Genomic DNA, 18563 nt, shown 5'->3' with positions numbered 1-18563 from the left:
CATCGAGCCCAGCATCCTGTACATAAGAACATAAGAAGTGCCCCGCTGGGTCAGACCAAGGTCCATCGAGCCCAGCGTCCTGTACATAAGAACATAAGAAGTGCCAGGCTGGGTCAGAGCAAGGTCCATGCAGCCCAGCATCCTGTACATAAGAACATAAGAAGTGCCAGGCTGGGTCAGACCAAGGTCCATCGAGCCCAGCATCCTGTACATAAGAACATAAGAAGTGCCAGGCTGGGTCAGAGCAAGGTCCATCCAGCCCAGCATCCTGTACATAAGAACATAAGAAGTGCCAGGCTGGGTCAGACCAAGGTCCATCGAGCCCAGCATCCTGTACATAAGAACATAATAAGTGCCAGGCTGGGTCAGAGCAAGGTCCATCCAGCCCAGCATCCTGTACATAAGAACATAAGAAGTGCCAGGCTGGGTCAGAGCAAGGTCCATCCAGCCCAGCATCCTGTACATAAGAACCTAAGAAGTGCCAGGCTGGGTCAGACCAAGGTCCATCGAGCCCTGCATCCTGTACATAAGAACATAAGAAGTGCCAGGCTGGGTCAGACCAAGGTCCATCCAGCCCAGCATCCTGTACATAAGAACATAAGAAGTGCCAGGCTGGGTCAGACCAAGGTCCATCCAGCCCAGCATCCTGTACATAAGAACATAAGAAGTGCCAGGCTGGGTCAGAGCAAGGTCCATCCAGCCCAGCATCCTGTACATAAGAACATAAGAAGTGCCAGGCTGGGTCAGAGCAAGGTCCATCCAGCCCAGCATCCTGTACATAAGAACATAAGAAGTGCCAGGCTGGGTCAGAGCAAGGTCCATCGAGCCCAGCATCCTGTACATAAGAACATAAGCAGTGCCAGGCTGGGTCAGAGCAAGGTCCATCCAGCCCAGCATCCTGTACATAAGAACATAAGAAGTGCCAGGCTGGGTCAGAGCAAGGTCCATCCAGCCCAGCATCCTGTACATAAGAATATAAGAAGTGCCAGGCTGGGTCAGACCAAGGTCCATCGAGCCCAGCATCCTGTACATAAGAACATAAGAAGTGCCAGGCTGGGTGAGACCAAGGTCCATCCAGCCCAGCATCCTGTACATAAGAACATAAGAAGTGCCAGGCTGGGTCAGAGCAAGGTCCATCGAGCCCAGCATCCTGTACATAAGAACATAAGAAGTGCCAGGCTGGGTCAGACCAAGGTCCATCGAGCCCTGCATCCTGTACATAAGAACATAAGAAGTGCCAGGCTGGGTCAGACCAAGGTCCATCGAGCCCAGCATCCTGTACATAAGAACATAAGAAGTGCCAGGCTGGGTCAGACCAAGGTCCATCCAGCCCAGCATCCTGTTCATAAGAACATAAGAAGTGCCAGGCTGGGTCAGACCAAGGTCCATCGAGCCCAGCATCCTGTACATAAGAACATAAGAAGTGCCCTGCTGGGTCAGAGCAAGGTCCATCGAGCCCAGCATCCTGTACATAAGAACATAAGAAGTGCCAGGCTGGGTCAGAGCAAGGTCCATCGAGCCCAGCATCCTGTACATAAGAACATAAGAAGTGCCAGGCTGGGTCAGACCAAGGTCCATCGAGCCCAGCATCCTGTACATAAGAACATAAGAAGTGCCCTGCTGGGTCAGAGCAAGGTCCATCGAGCCCAGCATCCTGTACATAAGAATATAAGAAGTGCCAGGCTGGGTCAGACCAAGGTCCATCGAGCCCAGCATCCTGTACATAAGAATATAAGAAGTGCCAGGCTGGGTCAGACCAAGGTCCATCGAGCCCAGCATCCTGTACATAAGAACATAAGAAGTGCCAGGCTGGGTCAGACCAAGGTCCATCGAGCCCAGCATCCTGTACATAAGAACATAAGAAGTGCCCTGCTGGGTCAGAGCAAGGTCCATCGAGCCCAGCATCCTGTACATAAGAACATAAGAAGTGCCAGGCTGGGTCAGAGCAAGGTCCATCCAGCCCAGCATCCTGTACATAAGAACATAAGAAGTGCCAGGCTGGGTCAGAGCAAGGTCCATCGAGCCCAGCATCCTGTACATAAGAACATAAGAAGTGCCAGGCTGGGTCAGAGCAAGGTCCATCGAGCCCAGCGTCCTGTACATAAGAACATAAGAAGTGCCAGGCTGGGTCAGAGCAAGGTCCATCCAGCCCAGCATCCTGTACATAAGAACATAAGAAGTGCCAGGCTGGGTCAGACCAAGGTCCATCGAGCCCAGCATCCTGTACATAAGAACATAAGAAGTGCCAGGCTGGGTCAGACCAAGGTCCATCGAGCCCAGCATCCTGTACATAAGAACATAAGAAGTGCCAGGCTGGGTCAGACCAAGGTCCATCGAGCCCAGCATCCTGTACATAAGAATATAAGAAGTGCCAGGCTGGGTCAGACCAAGGTCCATCGAGCCCAGCATCCTGTACATAAGAACATAAGAAGTGCCAGGCCGGGTCAGACCAAGGTCCATCCAGCCCAGCATCCTGTACATAAGAACATAAGAAGTGCCAGGCTGGGTCAGACCAGGGTCCATCGAGCCCAGCATCCTGTACATAAGAACATAAGAAGTGCTCTGCTGGGTCAGACCAAGGTCCATCGAGCCCAGCATCCTGTACATAAGAACATAAGAAGTGCCAGGCTGGGTCAGAGCAAGGTCCATCGAGCCCAGCATCCTGTACATAAGAACATAAGAAGTGCCAGGCTGGGTCAGAGCAAGGTCCGTCGAGCCCTGCATCTTGTTTCTGATGGTGGCCAGTCCAGGTGGTAGGTACTTGGCAGATGCCATAAAGTAGATCTAATTCCTGTTCCTCCCTCCCAGGGATAGTCTACCTGGCTAAGGTGTTATGGAGTCTTCCTCCAGCAACTTGTCCAAACCTCTTTTTTAAACCCTGCTGTGCAACTCGCCTTCACCGCGTCCACTGGCTACAGATTCCACTTCTTGATAGTGCGTGGAGTGAGAGAGAACTTTCTATCATCTGTTTCATGGAGCGTCCTCTTGTTTTAGTATTATCTTTGAGTTGCTTGTATGAGTAAGATTTTATTTTTTGGTATTTTGCATTTCCCTGTATGTACCTGGATCAGTCCAGACCCTGGGTTATGTCACCAATCCAGCAGAGGGAGGCAGAGAAACATTCTAATGACTCTGACGTATCCCTGGAGCACCACCTGCAGTCCCTCAGTATTTCTCTGTCTCCCAGCAGAGGTGGATGTTCCTAACCCCTGCAGTCTGTGGTAGTTTGTTATTTTTTAGTCAGGTAGTTTAGGAGTTCATTTTTTTGCAGACTTTCTTTTTCTTTTGAAGAGAGCCTGTTCTTTTCATTTAAGTTATTTAAAAAAAAGGTTTTATTTTTTCTTCACAGCCGTCTCACTGCCTCCCGGGAGGTTGTCAAGTCCTGGGAGGACTATCCCTCCTGGTTTTTGAGGCTGCCGGAGTTGGGGAGGTTTTGTACCCAGCAACCACTCCTGGCAGGGGTGATACTGGGGGGCCCGGCTCACTCACCCTACTTGGAGCAGCTGCTGGAGGCCGCGGCGTTTCGGTCAGGTTAAAAAAAAATAAAAATAATTCTTGACAGCTGAATTGTTGTTTACTTACCTTTTGGTGTTCGGTGGGCCCGTGCCTTTGTTTTTCGCCGGGGTTTCTTTTAGTTAATTTCATTCTTTTTATTTTGCGCCGTTTTTTCTTCATAATGCCGCGAGGCACGGCCTGCCGCGCTTGTGGAGATGCGCACGCGTCTCTCCAGGGAGAGTCTCTGTTCATCCTATCTCCCCGGGAGGGAAGGCTCATCAAGTTTGCAGATTTAAAAAAAAAAAAAAAAAAAAAAGGGACTCGGCCACTTTGCGCGGCCCCAAAACCTCGGCCCAGCTGCTCTCCTGCCCCGGACTCTTTTCGCTGCAGTGTGGGAACTGAGGCACTCCTGTCCACTCTGAGGGTGGCGACACAACAAGCTTTTCCGGGTGCTTCTGACCCGCCTCCCCTGTCGTCACAGCCAGCAGTCCCTTGGGGGGGACAAGCCGTGCAAAACAGGGCCATATTTATCGGCCGAAAGCCTGGAGGAGATTTCAGATTCTTCTTCCTCTTCTGCCTTTTTACGGGATTTTCTTCATTTTCTTCGCAAAGCTTACAAATCTAAGAAATTTCATAAGAGACATAAGAACATAAGAAAATGCCATACTGGGTCAGACCAAGGGTCCATCAAGCCCAGCATCCTGTTTCCAACAGTGGCCAATCCAGGCCATAAGAACCTGGCAAGTACCCAAAAACTAAGTCTATTCCATGTAACCATTGCTAATGGCAGTGGCTATTCTCTAAGTGAACTTAATAGCAGGTAATGGACTTCTCCTCCAAGAACTTATCCAATCCTTTTTTAAACACAGCTATACTTACTGCACAAATCACATTCTCTGGCAACAAATTCCAGAGTTTAATTGTGCGTTGAGTAAAAAAGAACTTTCTCCGATTAGTTTTAAATGTGCCACATGCTAACTTCATGGAGTGTCCCCTAGTCTTTCTACTATCCGAAAGAGTAAATAACCGATTCACATCTACCCGTTCTAGACCTCTCATGATTTTAAACACCTCTATCATATCCCCCCTCAGTCGTCTCTTCTCCAAGCTGAAAAGTCCTAACCTCTTTAGTCTTTCCTCATAGGGGAGTTGTTCCATTCCCCTTATCATTTTGGTAGCCCTTCTCTGTACCTTCTCCATCGCAATTATATCTTTTTTGAGATGCGGCGACCAGAATTGTACACAGTATTCAAGGTGCGGTCTCACCATGGAGCGATACAGAGGCATTATGACATTTTCCGTTTTATTCATCATTCCTTTTCTAATAATTCCCAACATTCTGTTTGCTTTTTTGACTGCCGCAGCACACTGAACCGACGATTTCAATGTGTTATCCACTATGACACCTAGATCTCTTTCTTGGGTTGTAGCACCTAATATGGAACCCAACATCGTGTAATTATAGCATGGGTTATTTTTCCCTATATGCATCACCTTGCACTTATCCACATTAAATTTCATCTGCCATTTGGATGCCCAATTTTCCAGTCTCACAAGGTCTTCCTGCAATTTATCACAATCTGCTTGTGATTTAACTACTCTGAACAATTTTGTGTCATCTGCAAATTTGATTATCTCACTCGTCGTATTTCTTTCCAGATCATTTATAAATATATTGAACAGTAAGGGTCCCAATACAGATCCCTGAGGCACTCCACTGTCCACTCCCTTCCACTGAGAAAATTGCCCATTTAATCCTACTCTCTGTTTCCTGTCTTTTAGCCAGTTTGCAATCCACGAAAGGACATCGCCACCTATCCCATGACTTTTTACTTTTCCTAGAAGCCTCTCATGAGGAACTTTGTCAAACGCCTTCTGAAAATCCAAGTATACTATATCTACCGGTTCACCTTTATCCACATGTTTATTAACTCCTTCAAAAAAGTGAAGCAGATTTGTGAGGCAAGACTTGCCCTGGGTAAAGCCATGCTGACTTTGTTCCATTAAACCATGTCTTTCTATATGTTCTGTGATTTTGATGTTTAGAACACTTTCCACTATTTTTCCTGGCACTGAAGTCAGGCTAACCGGTCTGTAGTTTCCCGGATCGCCCCTGGAGCCCTTTTTAAATATTGGGGTTACATTTGCTATCCTCCAGTCTTCAGGTACAATGGATGATTTTAATGATAAGTTACAAATTTTTACTAATAGGCCTGAAATTTCATTTTTTAGTTCCTTCAGAACTCTGGGGTGTATACCATCCGGTCCAGGTGATTTACTACTCTTCAGTTTGTCAATCAGGCCTAGCACATCTTCTAGGTTCACCGTGATTTGATTCAGTCCATCTGAATCATTACCCATGAAAACCTTCTCCATTTCGGGTACCTCCCCAACATCCTCTTCAGTAAACCTGTTCAGATGACGTAAGAGTCTCTCATCTGAACAGAGGTTAAGGCCACGTTCCTCAAAAAGGGAAATTCCCACGGATTTGAGAGTGGGGTCAGCTCTGAAGCGTCCCCTTCTTCAGGGTCCGGATCAGACAATTTTTTTCTTTTTCAGATGATTCTGAGCACGGAGATACGGTCTTTACCTATCCCGGACAAGTCCGGGATAGGTAAAGACCGTATCTCCGAAGGGACAGAGACAGGATGGAGGAGGTCCAGAGAAGGGCGACCAAAAAGGTGGAGGGTCTTCATCGAATGACTTATGAGGAGAGATTGAAGAATCTAAATATGTACACCCTGGAGGAAAGGAAGAGCAGAGGTGATATGATACAGACTTTCAGATACTTAAAAGGTTTCAACGATCCAAAGACAACGACAAACCTTTTCCGTAGGAAAAAAATCAGCAGAACCCGGGGTCACGAGTTGAAGCTCCAGGGAGGAAGACTCAGAACTAATGTCAGGAAGTATTTCTTCACGGAGAGGGTAGTGGATGCCTGGAATGCCCTTCCGGAGGAAGTGGTGAAGACCAGAACTGTGAAGGACTTCAAAGGGGCATGGGATAAACACTGTGGATCCATAAAGTCTAGAGGACATGAATGAAGAACGGGTGGCTCACGGGAATGACAGCTACTACCTGGAGATAATACCCTTATTCAATAAACATAGACACGATTAATGCGACTCCAACATTGCTCCAAGCTTCAACGGCAAGAGGAAATGTGGAAAAAGATTTGCATTCACAAAAAGCGGGGAGTAGCTTGCTTGTTACGGCGGTTACTACCCCAAACCAAATAAGCTTGATACTTCACTTTCAATGCATATCCAGCATAGCTCTCTGCTTCTACGGCAGGGGAGGAAGTCTGATACTACGTGCATATGCAGCATAGCTCTCTGCTTCTACGGCAGGGGAGGAAGTCTGATACTACGTGCATATCCAGCATAGCTCTCTGCTTCTACGGCAGGGGAGGAAGTCTGATACTTTGTGCAAATCCACCATAGCTCTCTGCTTCTACGGCAGGGGAGGAAGTCTGATACTTTGTGCAAATCCAGCATAGCTCTCTGCTTCAACGGCAGGGGGAATGAAGAAAAGTGGATCTATATACAGACAACAACCAACAGGGACTGAGTCGCATAGTCTGGGTAGACAAATGGGCATGGGTGAGGCTTGCTTATTGCGGCGGTTACTACCCCTAACTAATTTAAGCTATATATTACACTTAGATGCAGCTCCAACACTGCTCCTTGCATTAATGGTGGGGGTGGAAGGGAAATAGAACCAAAGGGTTACTAAGAGCCAAGAGTAACAGATAAGTATGAGAAAAAAAAAAGTGTGAAGCTTGCTGGGCAGACTGGATGGGCCGTTTGGTCTTCTTCTGCCGTCATTTCTATGTTTCTATAAGTCCTTGCCGGAGGGGGATTTAAATGAAGACCCTGCTTTGAGTATTAGTTCAGACCCTCATGTTGCAGATGGGGATGACCCCAAAGTAGTCCACCTGTTTAGAAGAGAGGAACTTAGTCCCTTAATACCAGCAATTTTACTGGAATTGGGTCTCGAGGTTCCAGTAAAGGATTCTCGGATGGGTGTCGTTGACCCAGTGTTGCTTGGCCTTAGAGGTCCCACGACATCATTTCCTTTTTATCTTTCTCTCACAGACCTTATGTACCGGGAGTGGGATACTCCTGAGTTGGGGCTTAAGGTAGCACGAGCCATGGAAAAATTGTATCTATTACCTGAGAAAGCTTTGGAAATTTGAAAATTTCATAAGGTGGATGCCGCTGTTTCAGCCGTCACTAAAAAAAACAACTATTCCAGTAACTGGGGCTACGGCTCTTAAAGATCTCCAAGATCGTAAACTGGAGGTTCAGCTTAAGCGAATTTTTTAGGTTTCTGCTCTTGGTGTGCGGGCGGCCATGTGTAGTAGCTTGGCTTTGCGAGCTGGACTAAGATGGGTCCAGGCTTTACAAAACAATTCTTCCCTCTCTGAAGAAGAAGTTGCTCAGGCTGGTAGACTGGAAGCTACAGTTGCTTATAGTGCAGATGCTTTATATGATCTCATTAGGACCTCGGCTCGCTCTATCGTTGCTTCTGTATTGGCTCGCAGACTTCTCTGGTTGAGGAATTGGTCCGCAGACACATCCTCTAAAGTTCAATTAGGGGCTTTACCCTTTAAGGGAAAATTATTATTTGGTAAGGAATTGGAAGATTTAATTTTGTCCCTAGGGGAAAATAAGATTCACAAATTGCCAGAGGACCGTCCTAGGCCTAGAAGCTCTTTTTCATCTCGCTCTCGTTTTTGGTCTAACAGAAGATTTCGTTCTTCTCGTCAGTCGGTTCCTCCAGCTAAACAGTCTTCAGGTAAACAACAGAATTGGTCTCGGTCCTTTCGTGGCTGCCGCTTTGGTAGACCTGGAACTTCCCAAGTCTCAGGAGGCACAAAGTCTGTCCAATGAGATAAGGCCGGTCCTTTCTATGGTTCCCGTCATAGGGGGCAGGCTGTCTCTGTTTTACTGAGAATGGGCCAGATGTATGTCGGATCAATGGGTTCTATCAGTGATAAATCAAGGTTACGCTTTAGATTTTGTTCGGCGGCTTCACCTGTTCCTAATTTCACAGTGTTCTTCCCTACAAAAGCATCTCATAATCTAAGACTCGCTACAGCGTTTAAGCGACCTAGGAGCTATAGTTCCAGTTCCAACATCAGAACATCGGAAAGGTCATTATTCCATTTTCTTCGTCGTTCCCAAAAAGGAAGGAACCTTTCGTCCCATTCTCGATCTCAAGAGGGTCAACCGTTGTCTAAGGATTCCAAAGTTCCGGATGGAGATTCTTCGGTCTGTCATAGCTTAGGTTCACAGAGGAGAATTTCTAGCATCTCTCGACCTCACCGAAGCTTATCTTCATATCGGCATTCGATCCAATCATCAGAAGTTTCTCAGGTTTTGCATTCTAGGGCAACATTATCAATTTAGGGCTCTCCCGTTTGGATTAGCCACAGCTCTCAGAACATTTACCAAAATAATGGTTGTGGTGGCCGCTCAACTCAGGAAGGAGGGCCTGTTGGTACATCCGTACCTGGACGACTGGTTGATTCGAGCGAAGTCGGAATCTCTTTGTTATTATACAATCAACAGGGTAATCAGCCTTTTGCAGTCTCTAGGCTGGGTGATCAACGAAGACAAGAGTCACCAATTACCTTCCCAATCTCTGGAGTTTTTGGGTGCACGGTTCGACACTCGTCAAGGGATAGTGTTCCTTCTGGAGCATCGCCTTCTCAAGCTTCAATCACAAATTCGAGACTTAGTCTATTCCTATTCCTTGTGTGCGGGATTACTTGATAGTTTTAGGTTCAATGACCTCTACTCTGGAGTTGGTTCCCTGGGCCTTTGTGCACATGAGACCACTTCGGTCTGCATTGCTTTCACGCTGGAATCTGTTTTCGGAACTATACCACCTTCCCCTTCCTCTTACAGAGACGGCTCGTTCCAGCCTAGATTGTTGGTTACAGACAGCGAATCTGCAACGAGTTGTACCACTAGAGATTCCGGAATGGACTGTGGTCACTACCGACGCCAGTCTTTCAGGCTGGGGAGCGGTATGTCAGAATATATCTGTTCAGGGTCAGTGGTCCGAAGAGGAAGCGCAGTGATCGATCAATCTTTTACAGACCAGAGCGGTTCGTTTAGCCTTAATCGCTCTTCAACCTCTCTTTTGCGGGAAGTCGATTCGGGTTCTTTCCGACAATGCAACCACGGTAGCGTACATCAACCGTCAGGGAGGAACCTGAAGCTTCCTGGTAGCTCAGGAAGCACAACAGCTGATCGCCTGGGTGGAGCAACATCTGCTCAGCATCGAAGCTTCACACATTGCCGGGGTGGACAACATTCAAGCCGACTTTCTCAGTCTGCATCATCTCGACCCAGGCGAGTGGGAACTGTGCGAGGAAGCCTATCAAATGATATGCAACAGATGGTCCACTCCGGCAATGGCTCTCATGGCCACATTTTAGAATGCCAAAGCCCCTCTGTTCTTCAGCCACAGGAGGGAAAGAGGAGCGGAAGGAGTAGATGCTCTGGTACTTCCTTGGCCAAGGGATGTTCTTCTGTACGTATTCCCTCCCTGGCCTCTAATCGGCAAGGTTCTGCGTTGGATAGAAGTTCAACAAGTCGACGTTGTCTTAGTGGCTCTGGAGTGGCCACACCGTCCATGGTTCGCGGACCTGGTCATACTAGCACTGGATGGTCCCCTTCAATTTCGAGATCTTCCCTGCCTTCTGCCTCAGGGTCCGGTTTGTTTGGAAGAGGTCGAACGCTTCTCTCTAGCGGCATGGCTTTTGAGAGGCGTCTGTTAAAGAATAAAGGTTATTCAGATGCTGTAGTGACTACTTTATTGCATTCTAGAAAACCTTCTACATCTTTGCCTTATGCAAGGGTGTGGAAGGTTTTTGAAACTTGGTGTAATGAGCATCAAGTAGATCCATTTCACTCTTCGGTATCCAATATTTTATCTTTTTTACAAGACGGTTTAGCCAAGGGTTTGTCCTGTAGTTCCTTACGGATACAAGTAGCAGCACTTGGATGTTTTCGTGGTAAGGTTCAGGGATTATCCTTGGCTGCGCATCCGGATGTAGCGCATTTTCTCAAAGGTGCGCAACATCTACGTCCTCCATTTCGGAATCCTTGTTCTGCTTGGAGTTTGAATTTGGTTCTTAGGGCTCTGTGTTCAGCTCCCTTTGAACCCCTTAATCATGCGACATTGAAGGTGGTGTTTCTTGTGGCCATTTCTTCAGCTCGTAGAATTTCAGAATTGCAGGCCTTGTCTTGCAGAGAGCCTTTTCTTAGAATTTCTGATACAGGAATTTCATTATGGACTGTACCATCTTTTTTACCTAAGGTATCTTCTTTCCATTTAAATCAGTCCATAGAGCTTCCGGCTTTTCCGTCTTTAGATCGTTTGGATCTTTCCTCTAGGGATCTTAAAAAAATTGGATGTACGACAAGCTCTGTTGCATTATCTTGAAGTTACAAACAATTTTCGATTGTCTGATCATTTGTTTGTTTTGTGGAGTGACCCTCGCAAAGGTCATAAGGTTTCGAAGGCTACAATTGCTCGTTGGTTAAAAGAGACAATTCGTTCAGCTTATCTTCTAGCTCGTCATGACCTTCCTGAAGGGTTGAGAGCTCATTCTACTAGGTCACAGGCTACCTCTTGGGCAGAATGTCAGTTTCTCCTCAGGAGATTTGTAAAGCAGCGACTTGGAAGTCGTTGCATACTTTTGCTCGTCATTACTGCTTGGATGTTCATGCTCCAAGTTCGGCAGCCTTCGGAGAGAGTGTTCTCCGAGCAGGACTCTCTGGGTCCCACCCTAATTGAATCAGCTCTGGTACATCCCAGGGTCTGGACTGATGCAGGTACGTACAGGGAAAGGAAGATTGGTTCTTACCTGCTAATTTTCGTTCCTGTAGTACCATGGATCAGTCCAGATGCCCACCCTTTATGTCTGTGTATTATATTTATCTTTTCGGAGAGTCCGCTCGTTCAATGTTTGGATGATTAAACCGCCTTTCATGTTGTCTATTTTTCTTAATATTTTCTTGTTTATTCCCAAGATTATTTTGGGGGGGGATTCTGCTTCCATTTAGGATTTGTGAGTTGGAAATTCGTTCTCCTGTTTAGATAGCTAGTTAATATGTTAGTAGTTAAATTTCTGCTTTGATACTGGTCAATACTGAGGGACTGCAGGTGGCACCCCAGGGTATACGTCAGAGTCATTAGAATGTTTCTCTGCCTCCCTCTGCTGGATTGGTGACATAACCCAGGGTCTGGACTCATCCATGGTACTACAGGAACGAAAATTAGCAGGTAAGAACCAATTTTCCTTTAGTTACCCATTCCACCCCACTCATGACTCTATAAACTTGTCATGTTCCCTCTCAGCCGTCTCTTTTCCAAGCTGCAAAGCCGTCGGCTGCACTGCCTCTCTTTACAGGGGAGTCGTTCCACCCCCCCCCCCCCTCTATCATTTTTGTTGCCCTCCTCTGCACCTTTTCTAAATCTGCTCTGTCTTTCTGCAGAACTGCACACAATACTTAAGCTGCAGTCACACCATGAATCTCTTCTAATCTCTATTTTTTTTTTTTTTGATCATTCCCAACATTGCATTTGCTTTTTTTGACCATTGCCATGCATTGAGCAGAGGATATCAACATATTATCCACAAGGATTCCAAGGTCCTATTCCTGGGTGGTGACTCCCAGTACAGAGCCCGGCATCATCTACCTGTAGTCAGGATTATTTTTCCCTATGTGCACCACTTTATTCTTTTCCACATTAATTCAATTGCCCAGTCTCAAGTCTCACAAGGTCCTCGCAGTCCACTGCTGTTTTAACAGCTTTGAATAATATTGTTTTTGTAAACGTAATTCCCTGCCTTGTTCTTTTGTTCTAGATCATGTGTAAATGATGTTAAGCTTCCCTGGGGGTGCCGGAAGGTGAGAGTTAGGCTCCCATGGGCTGTGGGAGTAGGAGTTGGTAAGGAGGGTGTTGAGGGCGCTGGTTGAGGATGGCCGATATATGGGAGAAGATGAGGTGAAATGAAAGCAGCTCAGGCCCCAGTTCAGAGCGCTGTGGTACCACATTAATGACCTTTCTCCATATGGAAATCTGACTCTCTAGTCTTCCCCTCTGTTTCTGGCTCTTAACCAGTTACTGATCCACAAGAGGACATCTGAGGAGTCTGGCATGAGGGACTTTGTCAAAAGCTTTCTGAAAATACAAATACTCTATATATTGATGTATTTAATATTTTTGCTATCTCTAGGCACTGTTGGTGCTATTGTAGTTCCCCCCCACCCCCCAAAAAAGACAACAGGGAGGAAAAGATCTAAGGTACAGGCCCGCAGCCTTCTGCAGTAGATCAGGGTAGACTTTTGTGGCAAAATTTTGAAAATCCTTAATCACATTGACAAACATTTCTAGCTTTTATCTTACATTATACAAATAAAACAGTTTTCCCAAGTTCACTGGTTCACCTCTATCCACATATTTATTAACCCCTTCAAAAAAAAATGAAGCAGATTTGTGAGGCAAGACTTCCCTTGGGTAAATCCATGTTGACTATGTTCCATTAAATCATGTCTTTCTATATGCTCTATGATTTTGATCTTGAGAATAGTTTCCACTATTTTTCCCGGCACTGAAGTCAGGTTCACTGGTCTATAGTTTCCCGGATCGCCCCTGGATCCCTTTTTAAATATTGGGGTTATATTGGCCACCCTCCAGTCTTCAGGTACAATGGATGATTTTAATGATAGGTTACTAATTTTAACTAATAGATCAGAAATTTCATTTTTTAGTTCCTTCAGTACCCTAGGATGCATACCATCCGGTCCAGGTAATTTGCTACTCTAGTTTGTTAATCTGGCCTACTACATCTTCTTGACTCATCACCCCTGAAAACCATCTCAGGAACTGGTATCTCCCCATCATCCTCATTAGTAAACACGGAAGTAAAGAATTCATTTAGTCTTTCTGCAATGGCCGTATCTTCCCTAAGAGCCCCTTTAACCCCTCTGTCATCTAATGGTCCAACCGACTCCCTCACAGGTTTCTTGCTTTGGATATATTTTAAAATTTTTATTATGAGTTTTTGCCTGTAGGGCCAACTTCATTTCAAATTCTCTCTTCGCCTGTCTTATCAATGTTTTACACTTAACTTGACAGTGCTTATGCTTTTTCCTATTTTCTTCAGATGGATCCTTCTTCTAATTTTTGAAGAATGATTTTTGGCTAAAATAACCTCTTTCATCTCACCTTTTAACCATGACTGTAATTGTTTTGCCTTCCTTCCATCTTTCTTCAGCACAAACCAAACTCATAGGGACATACTGACTTTGAAAAAGGGAGCTGGTTTTTGCTAGAACTGAAACCTTGGCAGTTTTTACTGGGAATGTAAATTAATGCATTAATTGTTTACAGTGTGCCCTTGGTTTGTATACATGTACTTTAGCTAATTGTGTTCCTTGCTTTGTGCAGATTTCATTGGAAAAGGAAGTAAAAATTTGATTTTGAATTTGCTGCAGTGCTGATGCTTTTGCTTAATGTTCTTAAAATGCTTTATAAGGACATTGGAGACTGTTTAGATCCAACTTCCAGAAGCCAGATCTCGTGCAGCAGCTTCTGGGCTCTTTAGCATAGAAGGAGCACAGTTTGGGGATTGGCTTCACAAATTGCCAACTGAAGGAGTTGAGCAAGTGTCAGCCAGACTAGGCCAACGTGTCAGCCAGACTAGGCCAACGTGTCAGTTGTGCAGCTTAACATATTGCTTAGTGCACTCACCACTGGACATCTCTTGTCTCTTTACTCTAGAGTGAGGAGGAGGCATTACAGAGAGCTCTGGAGAACTCCTTGACAGACCCTGCAGTGGCCTCAGCTCATACATACAGGTATGACATAATAAATAGGACTGCAAGGCTAACACTTGGGGAATTGGAGCCCCTGTCTGGCCACAGTGATATCACAGATGTGCTCCAGCAACTGGTAGCGGGAGGCAGGAGCTGCAGTATATACCAGAAGGGAGTGAAACGCATGCTATGCTTTTGCCTAACTGACATTGCTGCCTGGATCTCCCGCCACCTCCTTTAACTCAACATGGTCAAGACGGAGCTCCTTATCTTTCCCCCCAAGACCACCTCCTCTCTTCCTCCTTTCTCTGTTTCTGAGGTAAGTCGTCGTCTCTATCCCATCAGCTCATAACCTTGGAGTCCTCTTCAACTCCTCTCTCGCCTTCTCTATGCATATCCAAAACACTGCTAAAATGTGTCGTTTCTTTCTTTATAACATTGCCAAAATCCATCCTTTGCTTTCTGAACACACTACCAGAACCCTTATCCACTCTTCCCTGTACGTACCAGGATCAGTCCAGACTGCTGGGTTATGCCTCCCGTCCAGCAGATGGAGTCAGAGAGAAACTGAAAAGGCACCTCCCATATACCCTGGTGCGCCCCCCTGCGATCCTCCAGTATATCTCTGACTCCAGCAGATGAGAGAGCATAACCTTGCGGTCCTGATCTCCTGTAAATTGAATTGTGAAGGGATTTCCCTATCAGGTTTGACTTAATATAGAGGAGAAATCCTGTGACTGGATCAATTAGTGATTTGTACCTAATTTGGTAATAATAAGTGGAGCCATAGCAGGCCAGGCAGGGCACTGCCCTACAGCCTTTTCCGGGGTTTTTTTTTTTCAGTCTTACCCAGTGAGAGGAGGGGAGGATTAATCGGTGGGCCGGTCACTCTCCCTATCCGCCTCCTGAGAAGTTTCATTCCTCGGAGAAGAAAGTTTAGTCGGGTGTGCTACACCCCCTGCAGGCTCCACCAGCCACTTGTCTGTGAGGTACTTTAGCTGCCGGTGGCAGCGCTATTAAAAAAAAAAAAAAAAAAATTAAAAACGAGGTAATTGTGTCCACTGCCTGCGTTCCTCACTGTGGTCTCCGGAAGGGGTGGCTTGTCACCCAGCCCTTACTCGCGCCGTTTTTTGGTGTTAAAAAAAAACCATGCCCCGAGGCACTGTTTGTACGGCATGTGGGGAGCCGGGCCGTCGGCTCTCCCGCGAGGGCCTTTGCTCCCGGTGCCTTCCCGGGGGTGAGGGTTCCTCGCGGGGGTCAGCCGCGGCCAGGAGCTCCCCTTCCCCGCGGCGTGGGGCACGGCCAGCGTCGGCCAAATCTCGGCAGTCCGTGCTGCCGATACCGGGGGCGGCGGCCATTTTAGAAAATTCGGCAGCCATTTTAAATGACTCGGATCGCGGTGCGGTTTCGTCGGAAGAAGGGGATGACTCCCCCCCTCCCCCTGTCCCCACCGGATCTTAGCCCCCGCGGGTTACCAGGGCCTGTTAATTTGCCACCTGTGGGAGCAAAAGGAGGTTCTTTGAAGAGGCCTCATCCCTTTTCCTCACAATTTGTACTTTTGCTCCACAAGGCTTATATGGAGGCCGAAGCGGAATGGGAGCAGGGTACTCCTGCCCCAGATAAACGGGGGAGACTTTCTACTGGTCTCTTTGGCTTGGGGGATGCAGCCCCGGCTCCTCCTCAACCTCCGCAGCAGGCTGCTCCAGCTCCTTCGGCTCCCCCTCCAAAACCTCCTCAGCATGTAGCTCCGGCCCCCCTTCACAGGATCCGTCCACGCCGGATCCTGATATGGATGTAGGGGGTACGGACCCGGTTGAGGGGGATGATCCTCAGATACTCCACTTATTTCATAAGGAAGAACTGGATCCCTTGATTGCCCATGTTCTTCGGGAACTAAAGATTCCAGTACCCCAGGTTGACTCCAATTCCCAGCCAGGGGATTTTGAATTAGACGGGCTCCGCACGCCTGCGCATGCCTTTCCTTTTCATAATAAACTGTTTCAGCTTGTATCCCGGGAATGGGATAATCCGGAGGCAACTCTTAGGGTCAGCCGCGCTATGGATAAGCTTTACCCTCTCCCTGCGGATTCCTTGGAGCTCCTTAGGGTGCCAAGGGTGGTTTCGGCGGTCACTGCCATGGCTAAACATACCACCATTCCCGTAACAGGGGGTACGGCCCTTAAGGATCTTCAAGATCGGAAGCTGGAGACGTTGCTTAAGCGCATCTTTGAGGTTTCGGCCTTGGGAGTAAGGGCGGCCGTTTGCAGCTGCATGGTACAAAGGGCTACCCTTCGTTGGGTACAACAGATGTTGACATCTCAAGATCTGCCTCCGGATGAAGCAGAGCAAGCAAACCGTATAGAATCCGCGGTGGCTTACTCCGCGGATGCCTTTTATGACCTCCTCCGCACTTCGGCCCGGTCTATGTCTTCGGCTGTGTCGGCACGGAGGTTACTCTGGCTGCGTCATTGGGCGGCGGACTCTTCCTCCAAGGCCCAACTTGGTTCCTTTCCCTTTCGGGGCAAGTTGTTATTTGGCACCGAGTTAGAAGACCTTATCCGATCTTTGGGGGAGAATAAAGTGTTTAAATTGCCAGAGGACAAGCCTAGATTTTTTCGCCCTTCGGGTACCTTCCGCGGACAGTTTCGCGGGCAACGCCGTTTTCGCTCGGGAAGGGGGTCCTCTTTTGCTACCCGACAGCTGTCTCCGCGTTCCCAGTCATGGACTCCTTCCTTTCGTGGTAGAAGGCCGGCACGCGCAGGGGCGTCTCATACCTTCGCCACCTCTAAGGCGGCTCAATGAAGGGACGCCGGTCCATTCCACCGTCCCGGAGGTAGGAGGACGACTCTCTTACTTTCGGGAGGAATGGGCCACAATTACCTCAGACCAATGGGTCCTCGACATTATATCTCACGGCTACGCCCTAGATTTTGCAAGGCCCCTGCGCGATTTGTTTCTTATCTCTCCCAGCGGTTCTCAGGTAAAGCAACAGCGAATTGCTCAGACCCTGGATCGATTGCAGGCGCTGGGTGCAATAGTGCCTGTGCCGCCCGCCGAGCAACGCACGGGCCGTTATTCCATCTATTTCATCGTTCCCAAGAAGGAGGGCACATTTCGGCCGATTCTGGATCTCAAGCGAGTCAACAGGGCGTTGCGCATACCGCGGTTTCGGATGGAGACCCTGCGCTCGGTCATAGCGGCGGTACACAAAGGCGAGTATTTGGCTTCCTTAGATCTCACGGAGGCTTACTTGCACATAGGGATACAAGAGTTCCATCAAAGATTTCTGCGCTTTATGGTCCTGGGATCTCACTTCCAGTTTTGTGCTCTTCCGTTCGGTCTGGCGACAGCTCCGAGGGTGTTCACCAAGGTAATGGTGGTGGTGGCGGCGAGTCTTCGGAGAGACGGAGTGTTGGTACACCCGTATTTGGACGACTGGCTCATCCGAGCAAAATCGCGACGTCTCTGCGAAGATGCGATTCAGGCAGTCCTTCACCGGCTCCACTCCTTGGGGTGGGTGGTCAATTACACCAAGAGCCATCTGATCCCTTCCCAGAATTTGGAATTTCTGGGCGCCTCGTTCGATACGAAAGTGGGAAAGGTTTCTCTCCCACAGGCACGGATGGAGCGTCTGATGGCGCACGTTCGCCGTCTCCTCGCCCTTCCCCTGCCTGTGGTATGGGATTACTTACAGGTTCTTGGATATATGGCATCCACACTGGTTTTGGTTCCGTGGTCATTTGCGCATATGCGGCCGCTACAGAGGGCGCTTCTGTCTCGTTGGGACCCCAAATCGGAAGAGTTTCAGATACCTTTGCCACTCTTACCCCCAGCAAGGACCAGTCTACAATGGTGGTTGGATCCGGTCCACTTGCTCCAAGGCACCGATTTGGATCCGCCTCAATGGATCATTGTCACGACCGATGCCAGTCTGACGGGCTGGGGAGCAGTCTGTCAGTCTCAGTCCGCTCAGGGACGTTGGACGCCTCCTCAGACCAAGTGGTCGATCAATCGTTTGGAAACAAGGGCGGTTCACCTAGCATTACAGCACTTTCTGCCGTTGATTCGGGACAGAGCAGTTCGGGTTCTGTCCGACAACGCAACCACGGTAGCGTATATAAATTGGCAAGGCGGTACACGGAGTCTACCGGTAGCAACCAAAGCCAGCCAGTTGATGGTGTGGGCAGAGCAGCACCTGTCTCGGATTGCGGCGTCCCACATCGC

The 18563-nt window shown here is 47.8% G+C and overlaps 1 protein-coding gene across 5 annotated transcripts in view; it reads left to right on the top strand.

The window, feature by feature from the left end:
* ZFAND2B (zinc finger AN1-type containing 2B) overlaps positions 1-18563 on the top strand; it is a 139680-nt gene that overhangs the window by 68868 nt on the left and 52249 nt on the right. For all 5 annotated transcript variants that reach the window (XM_029604977.1, XM_029604978.1, XM_029604981.1 and 2 more), the window contains exon 8: positions 14305-14381. In XM_029604977.1, coding sequence (XP_029460837.1) covers positions 14305-14381 — 77 coding nt within the window. The remainder of the gene's footprint in view (positions 1-14304; positions 14382-18563) is intronic.

This window comes from Rhinatrema bivittatum, chromosome 6, assembly GCF_901001135.1.
Source record: "Rhinatrema bivittatum chromosome 6, aRhiBiv1.1, whole genome shotgun sequence".
Taxonomy (NCBI): domain Eukaryota; kingdom Metazoa; phylum Chordata; class Amphibia; order Gymnophiona; family Rhinatrematidae; genus Rhinatrema; species Rhinatrema bivittatum.
The sequence above is the reverse complement of the archived record's forward strand: the minus strand, read 5'-3'. Positions and strand labels throughout refer to the sequence as shown.